The 23446-nt window shown below is 48.8% G+C and overlaps 1 protein-coding gene across 1 annotated transcript in view; it reads left to right on the top strand.

The window, feature by feature from the left end:
• Positions 1-279: 279 nt before the first annotated feature.
• LOC120041336 (putative pre-mRNA-splicing factor ATP-dependent RNA helicase DHX32) overlaps positions 280-23446 on the top strand; it is a 47259-nt gene continuing 24092 nt past the window's right edge. The window contains exons 1-8 of the mRNA XM_038986274.1: positions 280-546; positions 7799-7992; positions 11140-11269; positions 11793-11874; positions 12189-12352; positions 13754-14008; positions 14178-14271; positions 15715-15864. Coding sequence (XP_038842202.1) covers positions 280-546; positions 7799-7992; positions 11140-11269; positions 11793-11874; positions 12189-12352; positions 13754-14008; positions 14178-14271; positions 15715-15864 — 1336 coding nt within the window. The remainder of the gene's footprint in view (positions 547-7798; positions 7993-11139; positions 11270-11792; positions 11875-12188; positions 12353-13753; positions 14009-14177; positions 14272-15714; positions 15865-23446) is intronic.

The following is a 23446-nucleotide window of genomic DNA, read 5'->3' on the forward strand; positions in this document are numbered from 1 at the left end:
TAGAGTTTTAATCCGAAATCAAAGGAAGAAAAACTGCATGTTTGTTTGTCCTGAAATTTCTTCACATTTGTCAACAAAACATGAACGGAAATCTGTTTTAGATCATACGTTGAACTCCAAGTCTACGTTGTGATTGTTACATGGATTATTCTGTGTCGGTGAGTTCGTTTTTTGGGGGGCGGATAAACGGTTCTCTGTGCCTTTGATTATAACTGTTGCCAACAGTTGTTGCGCTCTCGACGGGGATCCTCGATCATTTCCATGGCGGATGGATCAATCATGTCGGAGCAGGACAATCATTTGATGGAGAAAGAGATTTGTTCAGATTCGGGAACTGCTGACTGTGTGGAAGAAGCTTTTGTCTTCGGAGAGGATCTGGAGCTGAACCGATTTGACGGATTGCCCTTCTCCTCTCGTTATTATAAACTACTGCAAGAGAGAAAGTCTCTACCTGTTTGGAAAGCTAGAGAGGAATTTTTGGATATCCTGGTGAACAATCGACTTGTCATAGTATCTGGTACAACTCAAACTGGGAAAAGTACACAGGTGAGTTTTGGAATTAATACGACGGTATTCAGATCTAAAATATGAGTTTCAATGAATTTCAATAATAATAAAAAATAACAATATTTCCCCTTTGATTCCCAATACAGTATCTAGTATTTATATAATGATGTATTTTTTGTTGTTGAAAATCTCTTAATTGGTATAGTAGCATACAGTCCCATACATGACACGTGGGGACATATCTAATAAGGCAACAATGAGGCCATACATCAAACATTAGTTCCATACAAAACCATGTCAGCCACTTCATAGTCTGCTACCGATACCCTTTTCTAATGTCCTGCTATGAACTTTTTTTCCCCCCCTGATCTCATCCACATCATAATTCTTTACACTGGAGTTTTTCCATATAAGGGTAGTACAGAGTTGTTATTGAAAATCAAAAAGTGACAGCATTCAAGTAATACACTTCTGCCAGGATCTTGTTGTGAAGTGTGAAATGCCAGCCGGCTGCATTGGGAAGGTCAGTCCCTACTGAGACCCTTATAAATATAGCTCCAGCCTGCAGGGAGCCTGATATTAATACCATTAGCTGTGTCTTTGTCCCAAATGGCACCCTATTGTCTACGTAGTGCACTACTTTTGTCCTGGACCCTGTAGGATCTGGTCAAAAGTAGTGCACTACACAGGGAACACCATGCTTATTTGGGACAGAGACTCCTATGTCTTAGACCCTGAAGCTGCACATAAGACTTTAGATATGACTCTGCTTACTTACAGCAGAATCCACTAGCCCTGGTCCCAGATCTGATCCCACTAGCCTGGTCTCAGATCTGAACTCTCTAGCCTGGTCCTAGATCCGATCTCTCTAGGCTGATCCCAGATCTGATCTCACCAGCCCTGGTCCCATATCTGATCTCACTAGCCTGGTACCAGATCTGATCTCACTACCCTGGTCCCAGATCTGATCTCACTAGCCTGGTTCCCAGATCTGATCTCACTAGCCTGGTCCCAGATCTGATCTCACTAGCCCTGGTCCCAGATCTGATCTCACTAGCCTGGTTCCCAGATCTGATCTCACTAGCCTGGTTCCCAGATCTGATCTCACTAGCCCTGGTCCCAGATCTGATCTCACTCGCCTGGTTCCCAGATCTGATCTCACTCGCCTGGTTCCCAGATCTGATCCCACTAGCCTGGTCCCAGATCTGATCTCACCAGCCTGGTCCCAGATCTGATCTCTCCAGCCTGGTCCCAGATCTGATCTCTCCAGCCTGGTCCCAGATCTGATCTCACTAGCCCTGGTCCCAGATCTGATCTCACTAGCCCTGGTCCCAGATCTGATCTCACTAGCCTGGTTCCCAGATCTGATCTCACCAGCCTGGTCCCAGATCTGATCTCACTAGCCTGGTTCCCAGATCTGATCTCACTAGCCCTGGTCCCAGATCTGATCTCTCTAGCCAAGTCCCAGATCTGATCTATCCAGCCTGGTTCCCAGATCTGATCCCGTGGCCAGAGAGCAGAAGCAGACAGGCATCCAGGTTAAGAATCCACTCGTTTTGTATGATGCCTGAGATCATGGGCTTAATATGACCCAGATATACCTGTAAATACCCCAATTCCCATTAGTCACGTACGCATAAATTTAGTAGTTCGCATCCCCAACCTCACCCAGTTGTCCATTGAGTCTAGGAACAGATGGGAGTATTGAATGGCCTCTCCCTCTCACTGTCATCTGATTTAGATGTTTTCGAAGCAGACATATGAGCACATGGTTTATGAGAATATGGCTATTCATTCCAGGGTTTATGAACTGTGCTGTGTCTCTGTTTGGGCCAGAGATGTTTTAAACAAAGATCCATTTGTCTTGGAAAACTACTTTTTTTTATTTAACTTTTATTTAACTAGGCAAGTCAGTTGACGGCCTACACCGGCCAAACCCGGACGACGCTGGGCCAATTGTGCGCCGCCCTATGTGACTCCCAATCACGGCCGGTTGCGATACAGCCTGGAATCGAACCAGAGTGTCTGTAGTGAAGCCTCTAGCACTGATATGCAGTGCCTTAGACCGCTGTGCCACTCAGGAAGTTGATGCCAGTTCCGTGGGATCTCTTTCCTGCAGTGCCTTAGACCGCTGTGCCACTCGGGAAGTTGATACCAGTTCCGTGGGATCTCTTTCCTGCAGTGCCTTAGAGCGCTGTGCCACTCAGGAAGTTGATGCCAGTTCCGTGGGATCTCTTTCCTGCAGTGCCTTAGAGCGCTGTGCCACTCAGGAAGTTGATGCCAGTTCCGTGGGATCTCTTTCCTGCAGTGCCTTAGAGCGCTGTGCCACTCAGGAAGTTGATGCCAGTTCCGTGGGATCTCTTTCCTGCAGTGCCTTAGACCGCTGTGCCACTTGGGAAGTTGATGCCAGTTCCGTGGGATCTCTTTCCTGCAGTGCCTTAGACCGCTGTGCCACTCAGGAAGTTGATGCCAGTTCCGTGGGATCTCCTTCCTGCAGTGCCTTAGACCGCTGTGCCACTCGGGAAGTTGATGCCAGTTCCGTGGGATCTCCTTCCTGCAGTGCCTTAGAGCGCTGTGCCACTCAGGAAGTTGATGCCAGTTCCGTGGGATCTCCTTCCTGCAGTGCCTTAGAGCGCTGTGCCACTCAGGAAGTTGATGCCAGTTCCGTGGGATCTCTTTCCTGCAGTGCCTTAGAGCGCTGTGCCACTCAGGAAGTTGATGCCAGTTCCGTGGGATCTCTTTCCTGCAGTGCCTTAGAGCGCTGTGCCAGTCAGGAAGTTGATGCCAGTTCCGTGGGATCTCTTTCCTGCAGTGCCTTAGAGCGATGTGCCACTCGGGAAGTTGATGCCAGTTCCGTGGGATCTCTTTCCTGCAGTGCCTTAGAGCGCTGTGCCACTCAGGAAGTTGATGCCAGTTCCGTGGGATCTCTTTCCTGCAGTGCTTCCAAAAACATAGTTCAATTAGATTCTAGAACTACAAGTATAATCTTCAGAAAGGATTGTTGGTATTTTTGCCTGTGTGCTACACAAGAAATGTCCCATGGTGCAGAATGACACTGATTATGGCTAAATTGATTATATGGCTGTGAATGTCCCCTACCCACAGTCACATTCACAGAGCCAGACAAAGAGTCTGTCTCTGGCTCTGTGAAGGCCCTTCTCCAAGGCAAGAAGGACCTTCTATGCCATCAAAAGGAACGTAAAATTCAAACATACCAATTAGGATCTGGATAAAAATACTTGAATCAGTCATAGAGCCCATCGCCCTCTATGGTTGGGAGGTCTGGGGTCCGCTCACCAACCAAGAATTCACAAAATGGGACAAACACCAAATTGAGACTCTGCATGCAGAATTCTGCGAAAAATATCCTCCATGTACAACGTAGAACACCAAATAATGCATGCAGAGCAGAATTAGGCCGATACCCGCTAATTATCAAAATCCAGAAAAGAGCCGTTAAATTCTACAACCACCTAAAAGGAAGCGATTCCCAAACCTTCCATAACAAAGCCATCACCTACAGAGAGATGAACCTGGAGAAGAGTCATCACATACAGATAGATGAAGCTGGAGAAGAGTCCCCTAAGCAAGCTGGTCCTGGGGCTCTGTTCACAAACACAAACACACCCCACAGAGCCCCAGGACAGAAATTAGACCCAACCAAATCATGAGAAAACAAAAAGATAATTACTTGACACATTGGAAAAAAAAAAAAAATTAAACTGAGCAAACTAGAATACTATTTGGCCCTAAACAGAGAGTACACAGTGGCAGAATACCTGACCACTGTGACTGACCCAAACTTAAGGAAAGCTTTGACTATGTACAGACTCAATGAGCATAGCCTTGCTATTGAGAAAGGCCGCCATAGGCAGACATGGTTCTCGAGAGAAGACAGGCTATGTGCTCACTGCCCACAAAATGAGGTGGAAACTGAGCTGCACTTCCTAACCTCCTGCCCAATGTATGACCATATTAGAGACACATATTTCCCTCTGATCACACAGATCCACAAAGAATTCAAAAACAAACCCAATTTTGATAAACTCCCATATCTACTGGGTGAAATACCACAGTGACCAATCACAGCAGCAAGATTTGTGACCTGTTGCCACAAGAAAAGGGCAACCAGTGAAGAACAAACACCATTGTAAATACAACCCATATTTATGTTTATTTATTTTCCCTAGTTGTACTTTAACCATTTCTACATCGTTACAACACTGTATATATACATAATATGACATTTGTAATGTATTTATTCTTTTGGAAATTCTGTGTCATGTTTACTGTTAATTTTTATTGTTTATTTCACTTTTGTTTATTATCTACTTCACTTGCTTTGGCAATGTTAACATATGTTTCCCGTGTCAATAAAGCCCCTTGAATTGAATTGACTTGAGTGACAGTGAATTTTAACTGTGAATTTACCCTGAATAACATGGGTCTTAAGGCTCTCCCCCCCTCCCTCCATCCATCCCTCCCTCCTCTTTCTCTCTCCCTCCACCCCCCCCCCCCTCCATCCCCTCTCTCTCTCTCTCCCCCGCTCCCTCCATCCCCCTCCCTCCCTCCCCATCCCTCTCTCTCTCTCTCCCCCTCCCTCCTTTTCCCCATCCCTCCCCTCCCTCCATCCATCCCTCCCTCCCCTCTCTCTCCCCCTCCCTCCATCCATCCCTCCCTCCCCTCTCTCTCCCCCTCCCTCTCTCCCCTCACTCCCTTTCCCACTCCCTCCCTCCCTCCCCTCTCTCTCTCTCCCCCTCCCTCCCTCCCTTTCCCCATCCCTCACCTCTCTCTCTCTCCTCCTCCCTTTCCCCCTCCCTCTCCTCTCTCTCCCCCTCCCCTCTCTCTCCCCTCCCCCTCTCTCCATCCATCCCTCCCTCCCCTCTCTCTCCCCTCCATCCCCTCTCTCTCTCTCTCCCCCGCTCCCTCCATCCCCCTCCCTCCCTCCCTCCCCATCCCTCTCTCTCTCTCTCCCCCTCCCTCCTTTTCCCCATCCCTCCCCTCCCTCCATCCATCCCTCCCTCCCCTCTCTCTCCCCCTCCCTCCATCCATCCCTCCCTCCCCTCTCTCTCCCCCTCCCTCTCTCCCCTCACTCCCTTTCCCACTCCCTCCCTCCCTCCCCTCTCTCTCTCTCCCCCTCCCTCCCTCCCTTTCCCCATCCCTCACCTCTCTCTCTCTCCTCCTCCCTTTCCCCCTCCCTCTCCTCTCTCTCCCCCTCCCCTCTCTCTTTCCCCCTCTCTCTCCCCTCCCCCTCTCTCCATCCATCCCTTCCTCCCCTCTCTCTCCCCCTCCCTCCATCCATCCCTCCCTCCCCTCTCTCTCCCCCTCCCTCCATCCCTCCCTCCCTTCTCTCTCCCCCTCCCTCCCTCCCCTCACTCCCTTTCCCACTCCCTCCCTCCCTCCCCTCTCTCTCTCCCCCTCCCTCCCTCCCTCCCTTTCCCCATCCCTCACCTCTCTCTCTCTCCTCCTCCCTTTCCCCCTCCCTCTCCTCTCTCTCCCCCTCCCCTCTCTCTTTCCCCCTCTCTCTCCCCTCCCCCCCCCTCCCTCCCCTCCCTCCCTCCCCTCTCTCTCCCCTCCCTCCCTCCCCTCTCTCTCCCCTCCCTCCCTCTGGCCTCCAGCTGTTAGGCACTAATCCTCTGGAGCTGTCACTTGCTGCCACAGCAGTTTAGCACAACACAATTAGTAGGAGCTGGTCCTTGTCACTAGTGTGTCACCGGCTCCGTGTCGTGGTCGACACCGGCTCCGTGTCGTGGTCGACACCGGCTCCGTGTCGTGTTCGACACCGGCTCCGTGTCGTGGTCGACACCGGCCCCGTGTCGTGGTCGACACCGGCTCCGTGTCGTGGTCGACACCGGCTCCGTGTCGTGGTCGACACCGGCTCCGTGTCGTGGTCGACACCGGCCCCGTGTCGTGGTCGACACCGGCCCCGTGTCGTGGTCGACACGATGTTACTATTCTGCATTATGTTTTATAATTCCCTGTCCGTTCATTTATTAATGACTTTAGAAATGAGGATTCACTGGTGGATTAATACTGTTTAGCCTATTTGAGTCAGGTCACTCTAGTGGATTAATATTGTTAAACCCATTTGAGTCAGGTCACTCTAGTGGATTAATACTGTTAATCCCATTTGAGTCAGGTCACTCTAGTGGATTAATATTGTTAATCCCATTTGAGTCAGGTCACTCTAGTGGATTAATATTGTTAAACCTGTTGGAGTCAGGTCACTCTAGTGGATTAATATTGTTAATCCCATTTGAGTCAGGTCACTCTAGTGGATTAATATTGTTAAACCTGTTGGAGTCAGGTCACTCTAGTGGATTAATACTGTTAATCCCATTGGAGTCAGGTCACTCTAGTGGATTAATATTGTTAATCCCATTGGAGTCAGGTCACTCTAGTGGATTAATATTGTTAATCCCATTGGAGTCAGGTCACTCTAGTGGATTAATACTGTTAATCCCATTGGAGTCAGGTCACTCTAGTGGATTAATACTGTTAAACCTATTTGAGTCAGGTCACTCTAGTGGATTAATATTGTTAATCCCATTTGAGTCAGGTCACTCTAGTGGATTAATACTGTTAATCCCATTGGAGTCAGGTCACTCTAGTGGATTAATACTGTTAAGCCTATTTGAGTCAGGTCACTCTGGTGGATTAATATTGTTTAGCCCATTTGAGTCAGGTCACTCTAGTGGATTAATACTGTTAATCCCATTTGAGTCAGGTCACTCTAGTGGATTAATATCGTTTAGCCCATTTGAGTCACGTCACTCTAGTGGATTAATACTGTTTAGCCTGTTGGAGTCAGGTCACTCTAGTGGATTAATACTGTTAATCCCATTTGAGTCAGGTCACTCTAGTGGATTAATACTGTTAATCCCATTTGAGTCAGGTCACTCTAGTGGATTAATACTGTTAATCCCATTTGAGTCAGGTCACTCTAGTGGATTAATATCGTTAATCCCATTTGAGTCAGGTCACTCTAGTGGATTAATACTGTTAATCCCATTTGAGTCAGGTCACTCTAGTGGATTAATATCGTTAATCCCATTTGAGTCAGGTCACTCTAGTGGATTAATACTGTTAATCCCATTTGAGTCAGGTCACTCTAGTGGATTAATACTGTTAATCCCATTGGAGTCAGGTCACTCTAGTGGATTAATACTGTTAATCCCATTGGAGTCAGGTCACTCTGGTAGTTTCGCTGGAATACCTGTTTATAATGTGGGGCTGAAATTGTTTGAAATTGAATTTCTACATGATCAACTACAATGTATCCATTTCCCAGATCCCCCAGTGGTGTGCAGAGTTCTGCCTGTCGGCCCAGTACCAGCATGGCGTGGCAGTGTCGACCCAGATCCACTCCCAGCAGGCGGTAGACCTGGCCCTCAGGGTGGCCGATGAGATGGACGTCAACATTGGACATGAAGTGGGCTACACCATCCCTCTGGAGACGTGCTGTTCTACTGACACTGTGCTCAGGTCTGGATCTCACACACATACATACACACACACACACACACACACACACACACACACACACACACACACATAGACACATAGACACATAGACACACACACACACACACACACACACACACACACACACACACACACACACACACACACACACACACACACACACACACACATACACACATAGACACACACACACACATACACACACACACACACACACATACACACACACATACACCTCCCGAGTCCCGCAGTGGTCTAAGGCTCTGTATCGCGGTGCTAGATGTGCCACTAGAGATTCTGGGTTCGAGATTCTGGAGGCCCATGGGGAGTCGCACAATTGGCCCAGCGTCGTCCGGGTTAGGGGAGGGTTTGGCCGGCAATGATGTTCATGTCCCATCGCGCACTAGCGTCTGCTGTGGCAGACTGGGCGCAGTGCACGCCTACACGGTCGCCAGGTGTACGGTGTTTCCTCCGACACATTGGTGCGGCTGGCTTCTGGGTTAAGCGGGCAGTGTGTCAAGAAGCAGTGCATCTTGGCTGGGTTGTGTTTCGGAGGACGCACGGCTCTCGACCTTCACCTCTCCCGAGTCCGTAGGGGAGTTGCAGCGATGAGGTAAGACTGTAACTACCAATTGGATACCACGAAATTGGGGAGAAAAAAGGGGCAAAAAAAATATTAAAATAATAAAAACCATGATATTAGTATAGTCAGATCTCTGGTCGTCCTGCTCCAGGTACTGTACAGATCTCTGGTCGTCCTGCTCCGGGTACTGTACAGATCTCTGGTCGTCCTGCTCCGGGTACTGTACAGATCTCTGGTCGTCCTGCTCCGGGTACTGTACAGATCTCTGGTCGTCCTGCTCCGGGTACTGTACAGATCTCTGGTCGTCCTGCTCCGGGTACTGTACAGATCTCTGGTCGTCCTGCTCCGGGTACTGTACAGATCTCTGGTCGTCCTGCTCCGGGTACTGTACAGATCTCTGGTCGTCCTGCTCCGGGTACTGTACAGATCTCTGGTCGTCCTGCTCCGGGTACTGTACAGATCTCTGGTCGTCCTGCTCCGGGTACTGTACAGATCTCTGGTCGTCCTGCTCCGGGTACTGTACAGATCTCTGGTCGTCCTGCTCCGGGTACTGTACAGATCTCTGGTCGTCCTGCTCCGGGTACTGTACAGATCTCTGGTCGTCCTGCTCCGGGTACTGTACAGATCTCTGGTCGTCCTGCTCCGGGTACTGTACAGATCTCTGGTCGTCCTGCTCCGGGTACTGTACAGAACTCTGGTCGTCCTGCTCCGGGTACTGTACAGATCTCTGGTCGTCCTGCTCCGGGTACTGTACAGATCTCTGGTCGTCCTGCTCCGGGTACTGTACAGATCTCTGGTCGTCCTGCTCCGGGTACAGTACAGATCTCTGGTCGTCCTGCTCCGGGTACTGTACAGATCTCTGGTCGTCCTGCTCCAGGTACTGTACAGATCTCTGGTCGTCCTGCTCCAGGTACTGTACATATCTCTGGTCGTCCTGCTCCAGGTACTGTACAGATCTCTGGTCGTCCTGTTCCGGGTACTGTACAGATCTCTGGTCGTCCTGCTCCGGGTACAGTACCGATCTCTGGTCGTCCTGCTCCGGGTACTGTACAGATCTCTGGTCGTCCTGCTCCAGGTACTGTACAGATCTCTGGTCGTCCTGCTCCAGGTACTGATGCTGCTGAAGGCGATGTCTCAATAACCACACTAGCACACTACTACTAGCACACTACTACTAGCACACTACTACTAGCATCCATCGACAATACATCTCTACATACTAAGTAGCATGCTAGTATGTACACTACATGACCAAGAGAATGTGGACACCTGCTCGTCCAACATCTCATTCCAAAATCCTGGGCATTAATATGGAGTCGGTCCCCCCTTTGCTGCTATGACAGCCTCCACTCTTCTGGGAAGGCTTTCCACTAGATGTTGGAACATTGCTGTGGGGACTTGCTTCCTTTCAGCCACGAGCATTAGTGAGGTTGGGCGCTGATGTTGGGGCGATTAGGCCCGGCTCGCATTTGGCGTTCCAATTCATCCCAAAGGTGTTTGATGGGGTTGAGGTCAGGGCTCTGTGCAGGCCAGTCAAGTTCTTCCACACCAATCTTGACAAACCATTTCTCTATGGACCTCGCTTTGTGCACGGGGGCATTGTCATTCTGAAACGAGGAAAGGGCCTTCCCCAAACTGTTGCCACAAAGTTGGAAGAACAGAATCGTCTAGAATGTCATTGAATGCTGTAGCATTAAGATTTCCCTTCACTGGAACTAAGGGGCCCGAACCATGAAAAACAGCCCCAGACCATTATTCCTCCTCCACCAAACTTTACAGTTGGCACTATGCATTCAGGCAGGTAGCGTTCTCCTGGCATCCGCCAAACCCAGATTCGTCCGTCAGACTGCCAGATGGCGAAGCGTGCTTCATCGCTCCAGAGAACCCGTTTCCACTGCTCTAGAGTCCAAAGGCAGCGAACTTTACACCACTCCAGTCGACGCTTGGCGTTGCGTGTGGTGATCTTAGGCTTGTGTGCAGCTGCTCGGCCATGGAAACCCATTTCATGAAGCTCCAGACAAACAGTTCTTGTGCTGACGTTGCTTCCAGAGGCAGTTTGGAACTCGGTAGTGAGTGTTGCAAACGAGGACAGACGATTTTTATGCGCTAGGCGCTTCAGCACTTGGCGGTCCTGTTCTGTGAGCTTGTGTGGCCTACCACTTCACGGCTGAGCCATTGTTGCTCCTACATGTTTCCACTTCACAATAACAGCACTTACAGTTGCCCGGGGCAGCTCTAGCAGGGCAGAAATTTGACAAATTGACTTGTTGGAAAGGTGGCATCCTATGACGATGCCACGTTGAAAGTCACTGAGCTCTTCAGTACAGGCCATTCTACTGCCAGTGTTTGTCTATGAAGATTGCGTGGCTGTGTGCTCGCTTTTATACACCGGTCAGCAACGGGTGTGGCTGAAATAGCCGAAATCCACTAATTTGAAGGGGCGTCCACATACTTCTGCATTTATGGTGGATACCGGCACTCACTTCTGGTCTCCACGCTCCGTACCGGCATTGAACTATGTTACCACCTGCATCATTAGTTAACTCAGTTCTGGTCCACTCCAGGTTCTGTACAGATGCCCTGCTACTGAGGGAGATGATGTCTGACCCCATGTTGGAGCGCTACGGGGCCATCGTCATCGACCAGGCTCATGAGAGAACCGTCAGCACAGACATACTGCTGGGACTGCTCCAGGTAGGGTGGAAATGACCTTTTGTGACCTTTCTCTCTCTCTTTAAAAGTGTCATTCAGCATACTAGTATCTGATGGATTATATAGATTTATATTTTAGGGGTAATATTCCAGAGAGAGAGAGAGAGAGCGAGAGAGATAGAGAGAGAGAGAGAGAGAGAGAGAGAGAGAGAGAGAGAGAGAGAGAGAGAGAGAGAGAGAGAGAGAGAGAGAGAGAGAAAAAAAATATGGCATTTGAAATGTCTATTCCTCTGAAACTTTTGTCAGTGTAATGTATACTGTTAATTTTTTTATGTTTATGTCACTTTTGTTTATTATCTATTTCACTTGCTTTGGCAATGTTAACATATGTTTCCCATGCCAATAAAGCCCCTTGAATTGAGAGAGAGAGAGAAAGAGAGAGAGAGAGAGAATAATTTACACTGATTGATGTTGTTTTTTTTTGTAAGTTCTGTGTGCTCAAGTTAAATTCCTAGTAACAGCAGTTTGTTGCTTGTCAATAAAGTTTTTTGTTGTGATTGTGCAGGACATCCTGGTCCATAGACCAGACCTGAGGGTGGTGATCCTGACTGTGTGCTCCATGACAGACAGGCTCCTGGCCCACTACGGTAGTGGAACCGCCCTCCTTTACGTTCATTGATTTTTTTTAATGGGAAAAGATGCACTTTGTAACAACCCAGGGGGAATAACACATAGTCGCCATTGTTGTGTTTATCAGATGATTAGAAGAATGGAGGTCGTGGCGTCTGATATTATTTATTTATCTTTACTGAAAGCATTTTGTTGGGGATACTTTGTTGATCAATACCTCCATAGCTCCATTAGAACATGAGTAAAACATGGAACGGAGTTCTGACTGTTTCAGTTATCAATGTAATGATAACATGGACTGGACTAACAGTAATGTTCACTGCCGTTACAGGTAGCAACGTCCCTGTGGTCCGTCTGGAAGCCCTCTGTCCAGCTGAGGTGGTCTACAGTAACTGTAGTAGTAAAGACTACTTCTACTCTGCTCTGAGATTGGTACTGGAGATTCACCGTACCAAGGAGAAGGGAGATGTGCTGCTGTTCTTGGCCTCAGCCCAGGTGAGACCAGTTACACAGTTCAACAGTGATGATGCTGCAGTATTTGTCCATAACTCCATTACTTGCTTGTTTTTGGTGGTGCTGTGTATTGAATGATGGCATGTCATAGCTCTCTGTCCTTAAGTAGGATCTCTGTCCTTAAGTAGGATCTCTGTCCTTAAGTAGGATCTCTGTCCTTAAGTAGAGGCTCTGTCCTTAAGTAGGAGCTCTGTCCTTAAGTAGCAGCTCTGTCCTTAAGTGGAGGCTCTGTCCTTAAGTAGGATCTCTGTCCTTAAGTAGGATCTCTGTCCTTAAGTAGGAGGTCTGTCCTTAAGTAGCAGCTCTGTCCTTAAGTAGCAGCTCTGTCCTTAAGTGGAGGCTCTGTCCTTAAGTAGGATCTCTGTCCTTAAGTAGATCTCTGTCCTTAAGTAGGATGTCTGTCCTTAAGTAGCAGCTATGTCCTTAAGTAGAGGCTCTGTCCTTAAGTAGGATCTCTGTCCTTAAGTAGGAGCTCTGTCCTTATTAAGTAGGAGCTCTGTCCTTAAGTAGGATCTCTGTCCTTAAGTAGGATCTCTGTCCTTAAGTAGGATCTCTGTCCTTAAGTAGGAGCTCTGTCCTTAAGTAGGATCTCTGTCCTTAAGTAGGAGCTCTGTCCTTAAGTAGGATCTCTGTCCTTAAGTAGGAGCTCTGTCCTTAAGTAGGAGCTCTGTCCTTAAGTAGGAGCTCTGTCCTTAAGTAGGAGCTCTGTCCTTAAGTAGCAGCTCTGTCCTTAAGTAGGATGTCTGTCCTTAAGTAGGATCTCTGTCCTTAAGTAGGAGCTCTGTCCTTAAGTAGCAGCTCTGTCCTTAAGTAGAGGCTCTGTCCTTAAGTAGGAAAGCTGTCCTTAAGCAGAATCTCTCTCACAATGTTATCTTTTTTTTAATCATGTGTGGTGTGTACTTAATTCAATTTAAATGGCAAAGCAACATTCCAGATAATTTCCCCCCGTCTCGTCTGCCTTTGTTTTTATGTCCTTTAGTGTGTTTGACTGTGATGGCCTCGTGGTCTGTTGGAATGACAAAGCGTTTTGAAAGGCCCTGTTGTCCTTGACCATATGTGTAGGACAATGAGCTTAAATCCTGTCAATAGAGATGTCAACTCAGCCTTTTTCTATTGATGGGTCTGCGAGCAAAATGTGTTAACTATTGATGACATGATAAGCCCTCTCTTCCCCTCACGTTGCACCATCCAGCTTGGGGTGTAAAGGTCAAGTAGTAGACACTATTATCCTCAGAGCGGTACAGTGAGTGAATACCTTTTTTTAGACATGTGATCCCTGCAGGAATTGAACCCATGACCTTGGGGCGTTGCTAACCAGTAGCCACACGGGACTAGTCGTATGATGCTGTCAACATTTCTCACACTGTGTTTCCCCTCCTACAGGAGGTTGTCTGTGCCCGTGCTATCCTCCAGAGAGAGGGTACCAGACTGGGGGCAGACCTGGGGGAGCTGGTGCCCGTGGTCTGGTGCCCTGGGCAGGGTCGGGCACCCTCTCTCCTGGGGGAGGGGATGGGGAGTAGGGGAACAGTTACGACCAGGAGCCGGAGGGTTTTCCTCTCCACAAGCCAGGGAGAGGACATGTTCTGGGCTGTGGACTCTGTTAACTTTGTCATCGACGCAGGAGTCGAGAAAAGATATGTGAGTTTAATCCCCATAAAACAAGCATCGCATGTTAATTTATAAATGTATGCCAAGGCTATGACCATAGATATCCTATTAAATTAGTTAATTAATGACATTATTAAATAGTTATAATTTGTCGTTCTATGGTTAACCTGTCCTTTTAAACATGTATTATTTCAACCAGGTGTATAATCCCAGGATAAGGGCCAACTCTGAGGTACTACGACCCATCAGCAGATACCAGGCAGACGTCAGGAAGCAGCTGACTGGACCGACAGGTACTGACGTCGGGAAGCAGCTGACTGGACCGACAGGTACTGACGTCGGGAAGCAGCTGACTGGACCGACAGGTACTGACGTCGGGAAGCAGCTGACTGGACCGACAGGTACTGACGTCGGGAAGCAGCTGACTGGACCGACAGGTACTGACATCAGGAAGCAGCTGACTGGACCGACAGGTACTGACGACGGGAAGCATCTGACTGGACCGACAGGTACTGATGTCAGGAAACAGCTGACTGGACCGACAGGTACAGACATCAGGAAGCATCTGACTGGACCGACAGGTACTGACGTCGGGAAGCAGCTGACTGGACCGACAGGTACTGACATCGGGAAGCAGCTGACTGGACCGACAGGTACTGACGTCGGGAAGCAGCTGACTGGACCGACAGGTACTGACATCGGGAAGCAGCTGACTGGACCGACAGGTACTGACATCGGGAAGCAGCTGACTGGACCGACAGGTACTGACGTCGGGAAGCAGCTGACTGGACCGACAGGTACTGACATCAGGAAGCAGCTGACTGGACCGACAGGTACTGACGTCGGGAAGCAGCTGACTGGACCGACAGGTACTGACATCGGGAAGCAGCTGACTGGACCGACAGGTACTGACATCAGGAAGCAGCTGACTGGACCGACAGGTACTGACATCGGGAAGCAGCTGACTGGACCGACAGGTACTGACGTCAGGAAGCAGCTGACTGGACCGACAGGTACTGATATCAGGAAGCAGCTGACTGGACCGACAGGTACTGACATCAGGAAGCAGCTGACTGGACCGACAGGTACTGATATCAGGAAGCAGCTGACTGGACCGACAGGTACTGACATCAGGAAACAGCTGACTGGACCGACGGGTACTGATATCAGGAAGCAGCTGACTGGACCGACAGGTACTGCCGTCAGGAAGCAGCTGACTGGACCCCCCCCCCCCCCCCCCCCCCGTCTTTGCTTATTTGAGATGTTCTTGCCATATTATGGACTTGGTCTTATACCAAATAGGGCTACCTTCTGTATATCACCCCTACCTTGTCACAACACAACTGATAGGCTCAAACGCATTAAGAAGGAAAGAAATTCCACAAATTAACTTTTAACAAGGCACACCTGTTAATTGAAACGCATTCCAGGTGACTACCTCATGAAGCTGGTTGAGAGAATGCCAAGAGTGTGCAAAGCTGTCATCAAGGCAAAGGGTGGCTACTTTGAAGAATCTCAAATAAATATAAAATATATTTGTATTTGTTTAACACTTTTTTGGTTACTACGTGATTCCATATGTGTTATTTCATAGTTTTGATGTCTCCGCTATTATTATACATTGTAAAAAAATAAAGAAAAACCCTTGAATGAGTAGGTGTGTCCAAACCTTTGACTGGTAGTGTGTGTGTGTTTGATTGATTTTCCAGGTAATAACGTTGTCTGTGTTTGTCCAGGGAAGTGTTTCTGCCTTTACCCTGAGGAGAGAGTTCTCCCCGTAGAGACATCCCCTCAGATCCTGGACACCAACCTCACCTCTACCATCCTCTTCCTCAAGAGGATGGAGATCGCAGGGCTGGGACACTGTGACTTCATCACCAGACCAGGTCAGCCTACCAGACAGACATTCCACATGGTACTATAGTAGGACAGTGGTTCTCATCCTGGGGTACTAGGACCCCTAGGGCTACATGGCCTGTCCACCGGGGGTACTTGGCCTGTCCACCGGGGGTACTTGGGAAGACTCATGAGACCATAGTCTTACATGAGAGGGTACTTCAGGGCTACTCCGGGCAGAGCAAAATGTACTTGGTGGTACAGTAACCAAAGAAGGAAATTGAACCAAACTACCAATCACACACAATCAATCAATCAATCAAATGTATCTATAAAGCCCTTTTTTACATCAGCAGATGTCACCAACTGCTTATACAGAAACCCAGCCTAAAACCCCAAACAGAAAGCAAAGCAGATGTAGAAGCATGACTAGAAACCCTGGTTGTATCTGACTAGAAACCCTGGTTGTATCTGACTAGAAGCCCTGGTTGTATCTGACTAGAAACCCTGGTTGTATCTGACTAGAAACCCTGGTTGTATCTGACTAGAAACCCTGGTTGTATCTGACTAGAAACCCTGGTTGTATCTGACTAGAAACCCTGGTTGTACCCTGGTTGTATCTGACTAGAAACCCTGGTTGTATCTGACTAGAAACCCTGGTTGTACCCTGGTTGTATCTGACTAGAAACCCTGGTTGTATCTGACTAGAAACCCTGGTTGTACCTGACTAGAAACCCTGGTTGTACCCTGGTTGTATCTGACTAGAAACCCTGGTTGTATCTGACTAGAAACCCTGGTTGTATCTGACTAGAAACCCTGGTTGTATCTGACTAGAAACCCTGGTTGTACCTGACTAGAAACCCTGGTTGTATCTGACTAGAAACCCTGGTTGTACCTGACTAGAAACCCTGGTTGTATCTGACTAGAAACCCTGGTTGTATCTGACTAGAAGCCCTGGTTGTATCTGACTAGAAACCCTGGTTGTATCTGACTAGAAACCCTGGTTGTATCTGACTAGAAACCCTGGTTGTACCTGACTAGAAACCCTGGTTGTATCTGACTAGAAACCCTGGTTGTATCTGACTAGAAACCCTGGTTGTATCTGACTATAAACCCTGGTTGTACCCTGGTTGTATCTGACTAGAAACCCTGGTTGTATCTGACTAGAAACCCTGGTTGTATCTGACTAGAAACCCTGGTTGTATCTGACTAGAAACCCTGGTTGTATCTGACTAGAAACCCTGGTTGTACCCTGGTTGTATCTGACTAGAAACCCTGGTTGTATCTGACTAGAAACCCTGGTTGTACCCTGGTTGTATCTGACTAGAAACCCTGGTTGTATCTGACTAGAAACCCTGGTTGTACCTGACTAGAAACCCTGGTTGTACCCTGGTTGTATCTGACTAGAAACCCTGGTTGTATCTGACTAGAAACCCTGGTTGTATCTGACTAGAAACCCTGGTTGTATCTGACTAGAAACCCTGGTTGTACCTGACTAGAAACCCTGGTTGTATCTGACTAGAAACCCTGGTTGTACCTGACTAGAAACCCTGGTTGTATCTGACTAGAAACCCTGGTTGTATCTGACTAGAAGCCCTGGTTGTATCTGACTAGAAACCCTGGTTGTATCTGACTAGAAACCCTGGTTGTATCTGACTAGAAACCCTGGTTGTACCTGACTAGAAACCCTGGTTGTATCTGACTAGAAACCCTGGTTGTATCTGACTAGAAACCCTGGTTGTATCTGACTATAAACCCTGGTTGTACCCTGGTTGTATCTGACTAGAAACCCTGGTTGTATCTGACTAGAAACCCTGGTTGTACCTGACTAGAAACCCTGGTTGTATCTGACTAGAAACCCTGGTTGTATCTGACTAGAAACCCTGGTTGTACCTGACTAGAAACCCTGGTTGTATCTGACTAGAAACCCTGGTTGTATCTGACTAGAAACCCTGGTTGTATCTGACTAGAAACCCTGGTTGTATCTGACTAGAAACCCTGGTTGTATCTGACTAGAAGCCCTGGTTGTACCCTGGTTGTATCTGACTAGAAACCCTGGTTGTATCTGACTAGAAGCCCTGGTTGTATCTGACTAGAAGCCCTGGTTGTACCCTGGTTGTATCTGACTAGAAACCCTGGTTGTACCTGACTAGAAGCCCTGGTTGTATCTGACTAGAAGCCCTGGTTGTACCCTGGTTGTATCTGACTAGAAGCCCTGGTTGTACCCTGGTTGTATCTGACTATAAACCCTGGTTGTATCTGACTAGAAGCCCTGGTTGTATCTGACTAGAAGCCCTGGTTGTACCCTGGTTGTATCTGACTAGAAGCCCTGGTTGTACCCTGGTTGTATCTGACTAGAAACCCTGGTTGTATCTGACTAGAAACCCTGGTTGTATCTGAATAGAAACCCTGGTTGTATCTGACTAGAAACACTGGTTGTATCTGACTAGAAACCCTGGTTGTACCCTGGTTGTATCTGACTAGAAACCCTGGTTGTATCTGACTAGAAACCCTGGTTGTACCTGACTAGAAACCCTGGTTGTATCTGACTAGAAACCCTGGTTGTATCTGACTAGAAGCCCTGGTTGTATCTGACTAGAAACCCTGGTTGTACCTGACTAGAAACCCTGGTTGTATCTGACTAGAAACCCTGGTTGTATCTGACTAGAAACCCTGGTTGTATCTGACTAGAAACCCTGGTTGTATCTGACTAGAAACCCTGGTTGTATCTGACTAGAAACCCTGGTTGTATCTGACTAGAAACCCTGGTTGTACCCTGGTTGTATCTGACTAGAAACCCTGGTTGTATCTGACTAGAAACCCTGGTTGTACCCTGGTTGTACCTGACTAGAAACCCTGGTTGTACCCTGGTTGTATCTGACTAGAAACCCTGGTTGTATCTGACTAGAAACCCTGGTTGTACCCTGGTTGTATCTGACTAGAAACCCTGGTTGTATCTGACTAGAAACCCTGGTTGTACCCTGGTTGTACCTGACTAGAAACCCTGGTTGTACCCTGGTTGTATCTGACTAGAAACCCTGGTTGTATCTGACTAGAAACCCTGGTTGTATCTGACTAGAAACCCTGGTTGTATCTGACTAGAAACCCTGGTTGTATCTGACTAGAAACCCTGGTTGTACCTGGGTCTTGTCTGCAGTGTATTCCCAGGTTATTAGACTCTGGTCGGGAGGTGAGTCTGACCACAGAGATCCAAATTACATTAAATGTGTTATAATATGTTATTCTATGGATCTGACCCTGTGTAATCTGTACTGTAACTAGAGATGCAGAATTCCAGCAACTTCCCCCAAATTCTCAGGTTTTCCAGAAGATCTAGAAGGAATAAGCAGGAAATCTGGAATCATCCAACCAGGAATTCTGGGAAACCAGGGTATTTTGGGGAAGTTAGCAGAGTTTTGCAACTATAGCTGGAACTGTAGAGTGGTGCAGTGTACAGGATGGGTTTTTGTCCTGGTTAGAGGTCTGATGGAGGGCTGTATGCCGTGCTCTGTCCTGTTAAGAGGCAGTCAGCCGTGCTTTAGTAGAGCTGACAGTGGCCTGCCAGGGACCATTGTCTGAGAGCCTCGACTCACCCGGCTGTCCCTGCATGGGAAGAGCTGAGGACAGTGACAAGCTGCAGCCCAAATGGCTCCCTATTCCCTATATAGTGCCCTACTCTGGTCAAAAGGGTAGCGCCCTACTCTGGTCAAAAGGTAGCGCCCTACTCTGGTCAAAAGGTAGCGCCCTACTCTGGTCAAAAGGTAGCGCCCTACTCTGGTCAAAAGGTAGTGCCCTACTCTGGTCAAAAGGTAGCGCCCTACTCTGGTCAAAAGGTAGCGCCCTACTCTGGTCAAAAGGTAGCGCCCTACTCTGGTCAAAAGGGTAGTGCCCTACTCTGGTCAAAAGGTAGTGCCCTACTCTGGTCAAAAGGTAGTGCCCTACTCTGGTCAAAAGGTAGCGCCCTACTCTGGTCAAAAGGGTAGTGCCCTACTCTGGTCAAAAGGTAGCGCCCTACTCTGGTCAAAAGGTAGCGCCCTACTCTGGTCAAAAGGGTAGTGCCCTACTCTGGTCAAAAGGTAGTGCCCTACTCTGGTCAAAAGGTAGTGCCCTACTCTGGTCAAAAGGTAGTGCCCTACTCTGGTCAAAAGGTAGCGCCCTACTCTGGTCAAAAGGTAGCGCCCTACTCTGGTCAAAAGGTAGCGCCCTACTCTGGTCAAAAGGTAGCGCCCTACTCTGGTCAAAAGGGTAGTACCCTATTCTGGTCAAAAGGTAGCGCCCTACTCTGGTCAAAAGGTAGCGCCCTACTCTGGTCAAAAGGTAGCGCCCTACTCTGGTCAAAAGGTAGGGCCCTACTCTGGTCAAAAGGTAGCGCCCTACTCTGGTCAAAAGGGTAGTGCCCTACTCTGGTCAAAAGGGTAGCGCCCTACTCTGGTCAAAGGGTAGCGCCCTACTCTGGTCAAAAGGTAGCGCCCTACTCTGGTCAAAGGGGTAGTGCCCTACTCTGGTCAAAAGGGTAGTGCCCTACTCTGGTCAAAACGTAGTGCCCTACTCTGGTCAAAAGGTAGTGCCCTACTCTGGTCAAAAGGTAGCGCCCTACTCTGGTCAAAGGGGTAGTGCCCTACTCTGGTCAAAAGGTAGCGCCCTACTCTGGTCAAAAGGTAGCGCCCTACTCTGGTCAAAAGGTAGCGCCCTACTCTGGTCAAAAGGTAGCGCCCTACTCTGGTCAAAAGGGTAGTACCCTATTCTGGTCAAAAGGTAGCGCCCTACTCTGGTCAAAAGGTAGCGCCCTACTCTGGTCAAAAGGTAGCGCCCTACTCTGGTCAAAAGGTAGGGCCCTACTCTGGTCAAAAGGTAGCGCCCTACTCTGGTCAAAAGGGTAGTGCCCTACTCTGGTCAAAAGGGTAGCGCCCTACTCTGGTCAAAGGGTAGCGCCCTACTCTGGTCAAAAGGTAGCGCCCTACTCTGGTCAAAGGGGTAGTGCCCTACTCTGGTCAAAAGGGTAGTGCCCTACTCTGGTCAAAAGGGTAGTGCCCTACTCTGGTCAAAAGGTAGTGCCCTACTCTGGTCAAAAGGTAGCGCCCTACTCTGGTCAAAAGGTAGCGCCCTACTCTGGTCAAAAGGTAGCGCCCTACTCTGGTCAAAAGGTAGCGCCCTACTCTGGTCAAAAGGGTAGTACCCTACTCTGGTCAAAAGGGTAGCGCCCTACTCTGGTCAAAAGGTAGCGCCCTACTCTGGTCAAAAGGTAGCGCCCTACTCTGGTCAAAAGGTAGCGCCCTACTCTGGTCAAAAGGGTAGTACCCTATTCTGGTCAAAAGGTAGCGCCCTACTCTGGTCAAAAGGGTAGTACCCTATTCTGGTCAAAAGGGTAGTTACCCTACTCTGGCCAAAAGGTAGCGCCCTACTCTGGTCAAAAGGGTAGTACCCTATTCTGGTCAAAAGGTAGCGCCCTACTCTGGTCAAAGGGTAGTGCCCTACTCTGGTCAAAAGGTAGCGCCCTACTCTGGTCAAAAGGTAGCGCCCTACTCTGGTCAAAAGGGTAGTACCCTATTCTGGTCAAAAGGGTAGAGCCCTACTCTGGTCAAAAGGTTAGTGCCCTACTTTGGTCAAAAAGTAGTGCCCTACTCTGGTCAAAAGGTAGCGCCCTACTCTGGTCAAAAGTGTAGTGCCCTACTCTGGTCAAAAGGTAGTGCCCTACTCTGGTCAAAAGGTAGCGCCCTACTTTGGTCAAAAGGGTAGGGCCCTACTCTGGTCAAAAGGGTAGTGCCCTACTCTGGTCAAAGGGTAGTGCCCTACTCTGGTCAAAAGGGTAGAGCCCTACTCTGGTCAAAAGGGTAGAGCCCTACTCTGGTCAAAAGGTAGCGCCCTTCTCTGGTCAAAAGGGTAGCGCCCTACTCTGGTCAAAAGGTAGTGCCCTACTCTGGTCAAAAGGGTAGTGCCCTACTCTGGTCAAAGGGTAGTGCCCTACTCTGGTCAAAGGGTAGAGCCCTACTCTGGTCAAAAGGGTAGAGCCCTACTCTGGTCAAAAGGGTAGAGCCCTACTCTGGTCAAAAGGTAGCGCCCTACTCTGGTCAAAAGGTAGTGCCCTACTCTGGTCAAAAGGTAGCGCCCTACTCTGGTCAAAAGGTAGAGCCCTACTCTGGTCAAAAGGTAGAGCCCTACTCTGGTCAAAAGGGTAGTGCCCTACTTTGGTCAAAAAGTAGTGCCCTACTCTGGTCAAAAGGGTAGTGCACTACTTTGGTCAAAAAGTAGTGCCCTACTCTGGTCAAAAGGTAGCGCCCTACTCTGGTCAAAAGGGTAGTGCCCTACTCTGGTCAAAAGGTAGAGCCCTACTCTGGTCAAAAGGTAGCGCCCTACTCTGGTCAAAAGGTAGCGCCCTACTCTGGTCAAAAGGGTAGTGCCTTACTCTGGTCAAAAGGTAGCGCCCTACTCTGGTCAAAAGGTAGCGCCCTACTCTGGTCAAAAGGTAGAGCCCTACTCTGGTCAAAAGGTAGAGCCCTACTCTGGTCAAAAGGTAGCGCCCTACTCTGGTCAAAAGGTAGCGCCCTACTCTGGTCAAAAGGTAGAGCCCTACTCTGGTCAAAAGGTAGCGCCCTACTCTGGTCAAAAGGTAGCGCCCTACTCTGGTCAAAAGGTAGCGCCCTACTCTGGTCAAAAGTGTAGTGCCCTACTCTGGTCAAAAGGTAGTGCCCTACTCTGGTCAAAAGGTAGCGCCCTACTTTGGTCAAAAGGGTAGGGCCCTACTCTGGTCAAAAGGGTAGTGCCCTACTCTGGTCAAAGGGTAGTGCCCTACTCTGGTCAAAAGGGTAGAGCCCTACTCTGGTCAAAAGGGTAGAGCCCTACTCTGGTCAAAAGGGTAGAGCCCTACTCTGGTCAAAAGGTAGCGCCCTACTCTGGTCAAAAGGGTAGCGCCCTACTCTGGTCAAAAGGTAGTGCCCTACTCTGGTCAAAAGGGTAGTGCCCTACTCTGGTCAAAGGGTAGTGCCCTACTCTGGTCAAAAGGGTAGAGCCCTACTCTGGTCAAAAGGGTAGAGCCCTACTCTGGTCAAAAGGTAGCGCCCTACTCTGGTCAAAAGGTAGTGCCCTACTCTGGTCAAAAGGTAGCGCCCTACTCTGGTCAAAAGGTAGAGCCCTACTCTGGTCAAAAGGTAGAGCCCTACTCTGGTCAAAAGGTAGTGCCCTACTCTGGTCAAAAGGTAGTGCACTACTCTGGTCAAAAGGGTAGTGCACTACTTTGGTCAAAAAGTAGTGCCCTACTCTGGTCAAAAGGTAGCGCCCTACTCTGGTCAAAAGGGTAGTGCCCTACTCTGTTCAAAAGGTAGAGCCCTACTCTGGTCAAAAGGTAGCGCCCTACTCTGGTCAAAAGGTAGCGCCCTACTCTGGTCAAAAGGGTAGTGCCTTACTCTGGTCAAAAGGTAGCGCCCTACTCTGGTCAAAAGGTAGCGCCCTACTCTGGTCAAAAGGTAGAGCCCTACTCTGGTCAAAAGGTAGCGCCCTACTCTGGTCAAAAGGTAGCGCCCTACTCTGGTCAAAAGGTAGCGCCCTACTCTGGTCAAAAGGTAGAGCCTTACTCTGGTCAAAAGGTAGAGCCTTACTCTGGTCAAAACGTAGTGCCCTACTCTGGTCAAAAGGGTA

Source organism: Salvelinus namaycush, unplaced genomic scaffold (genome assembly GCF_016432855.1).
Source record: "Salvelinus namaycush isolate Seneca unplaced genomic scaffold, SaNama_1.0 Scaffold443, whole genome shotgun sequence".
Taxonomy (NCBI): domain Eukaryota; kingdom Metazoa; phylum Chordata; class Actinopteri; order Salmoniformes; family Salmonidae; genus Salvelinus; species Salvelinus namaycush.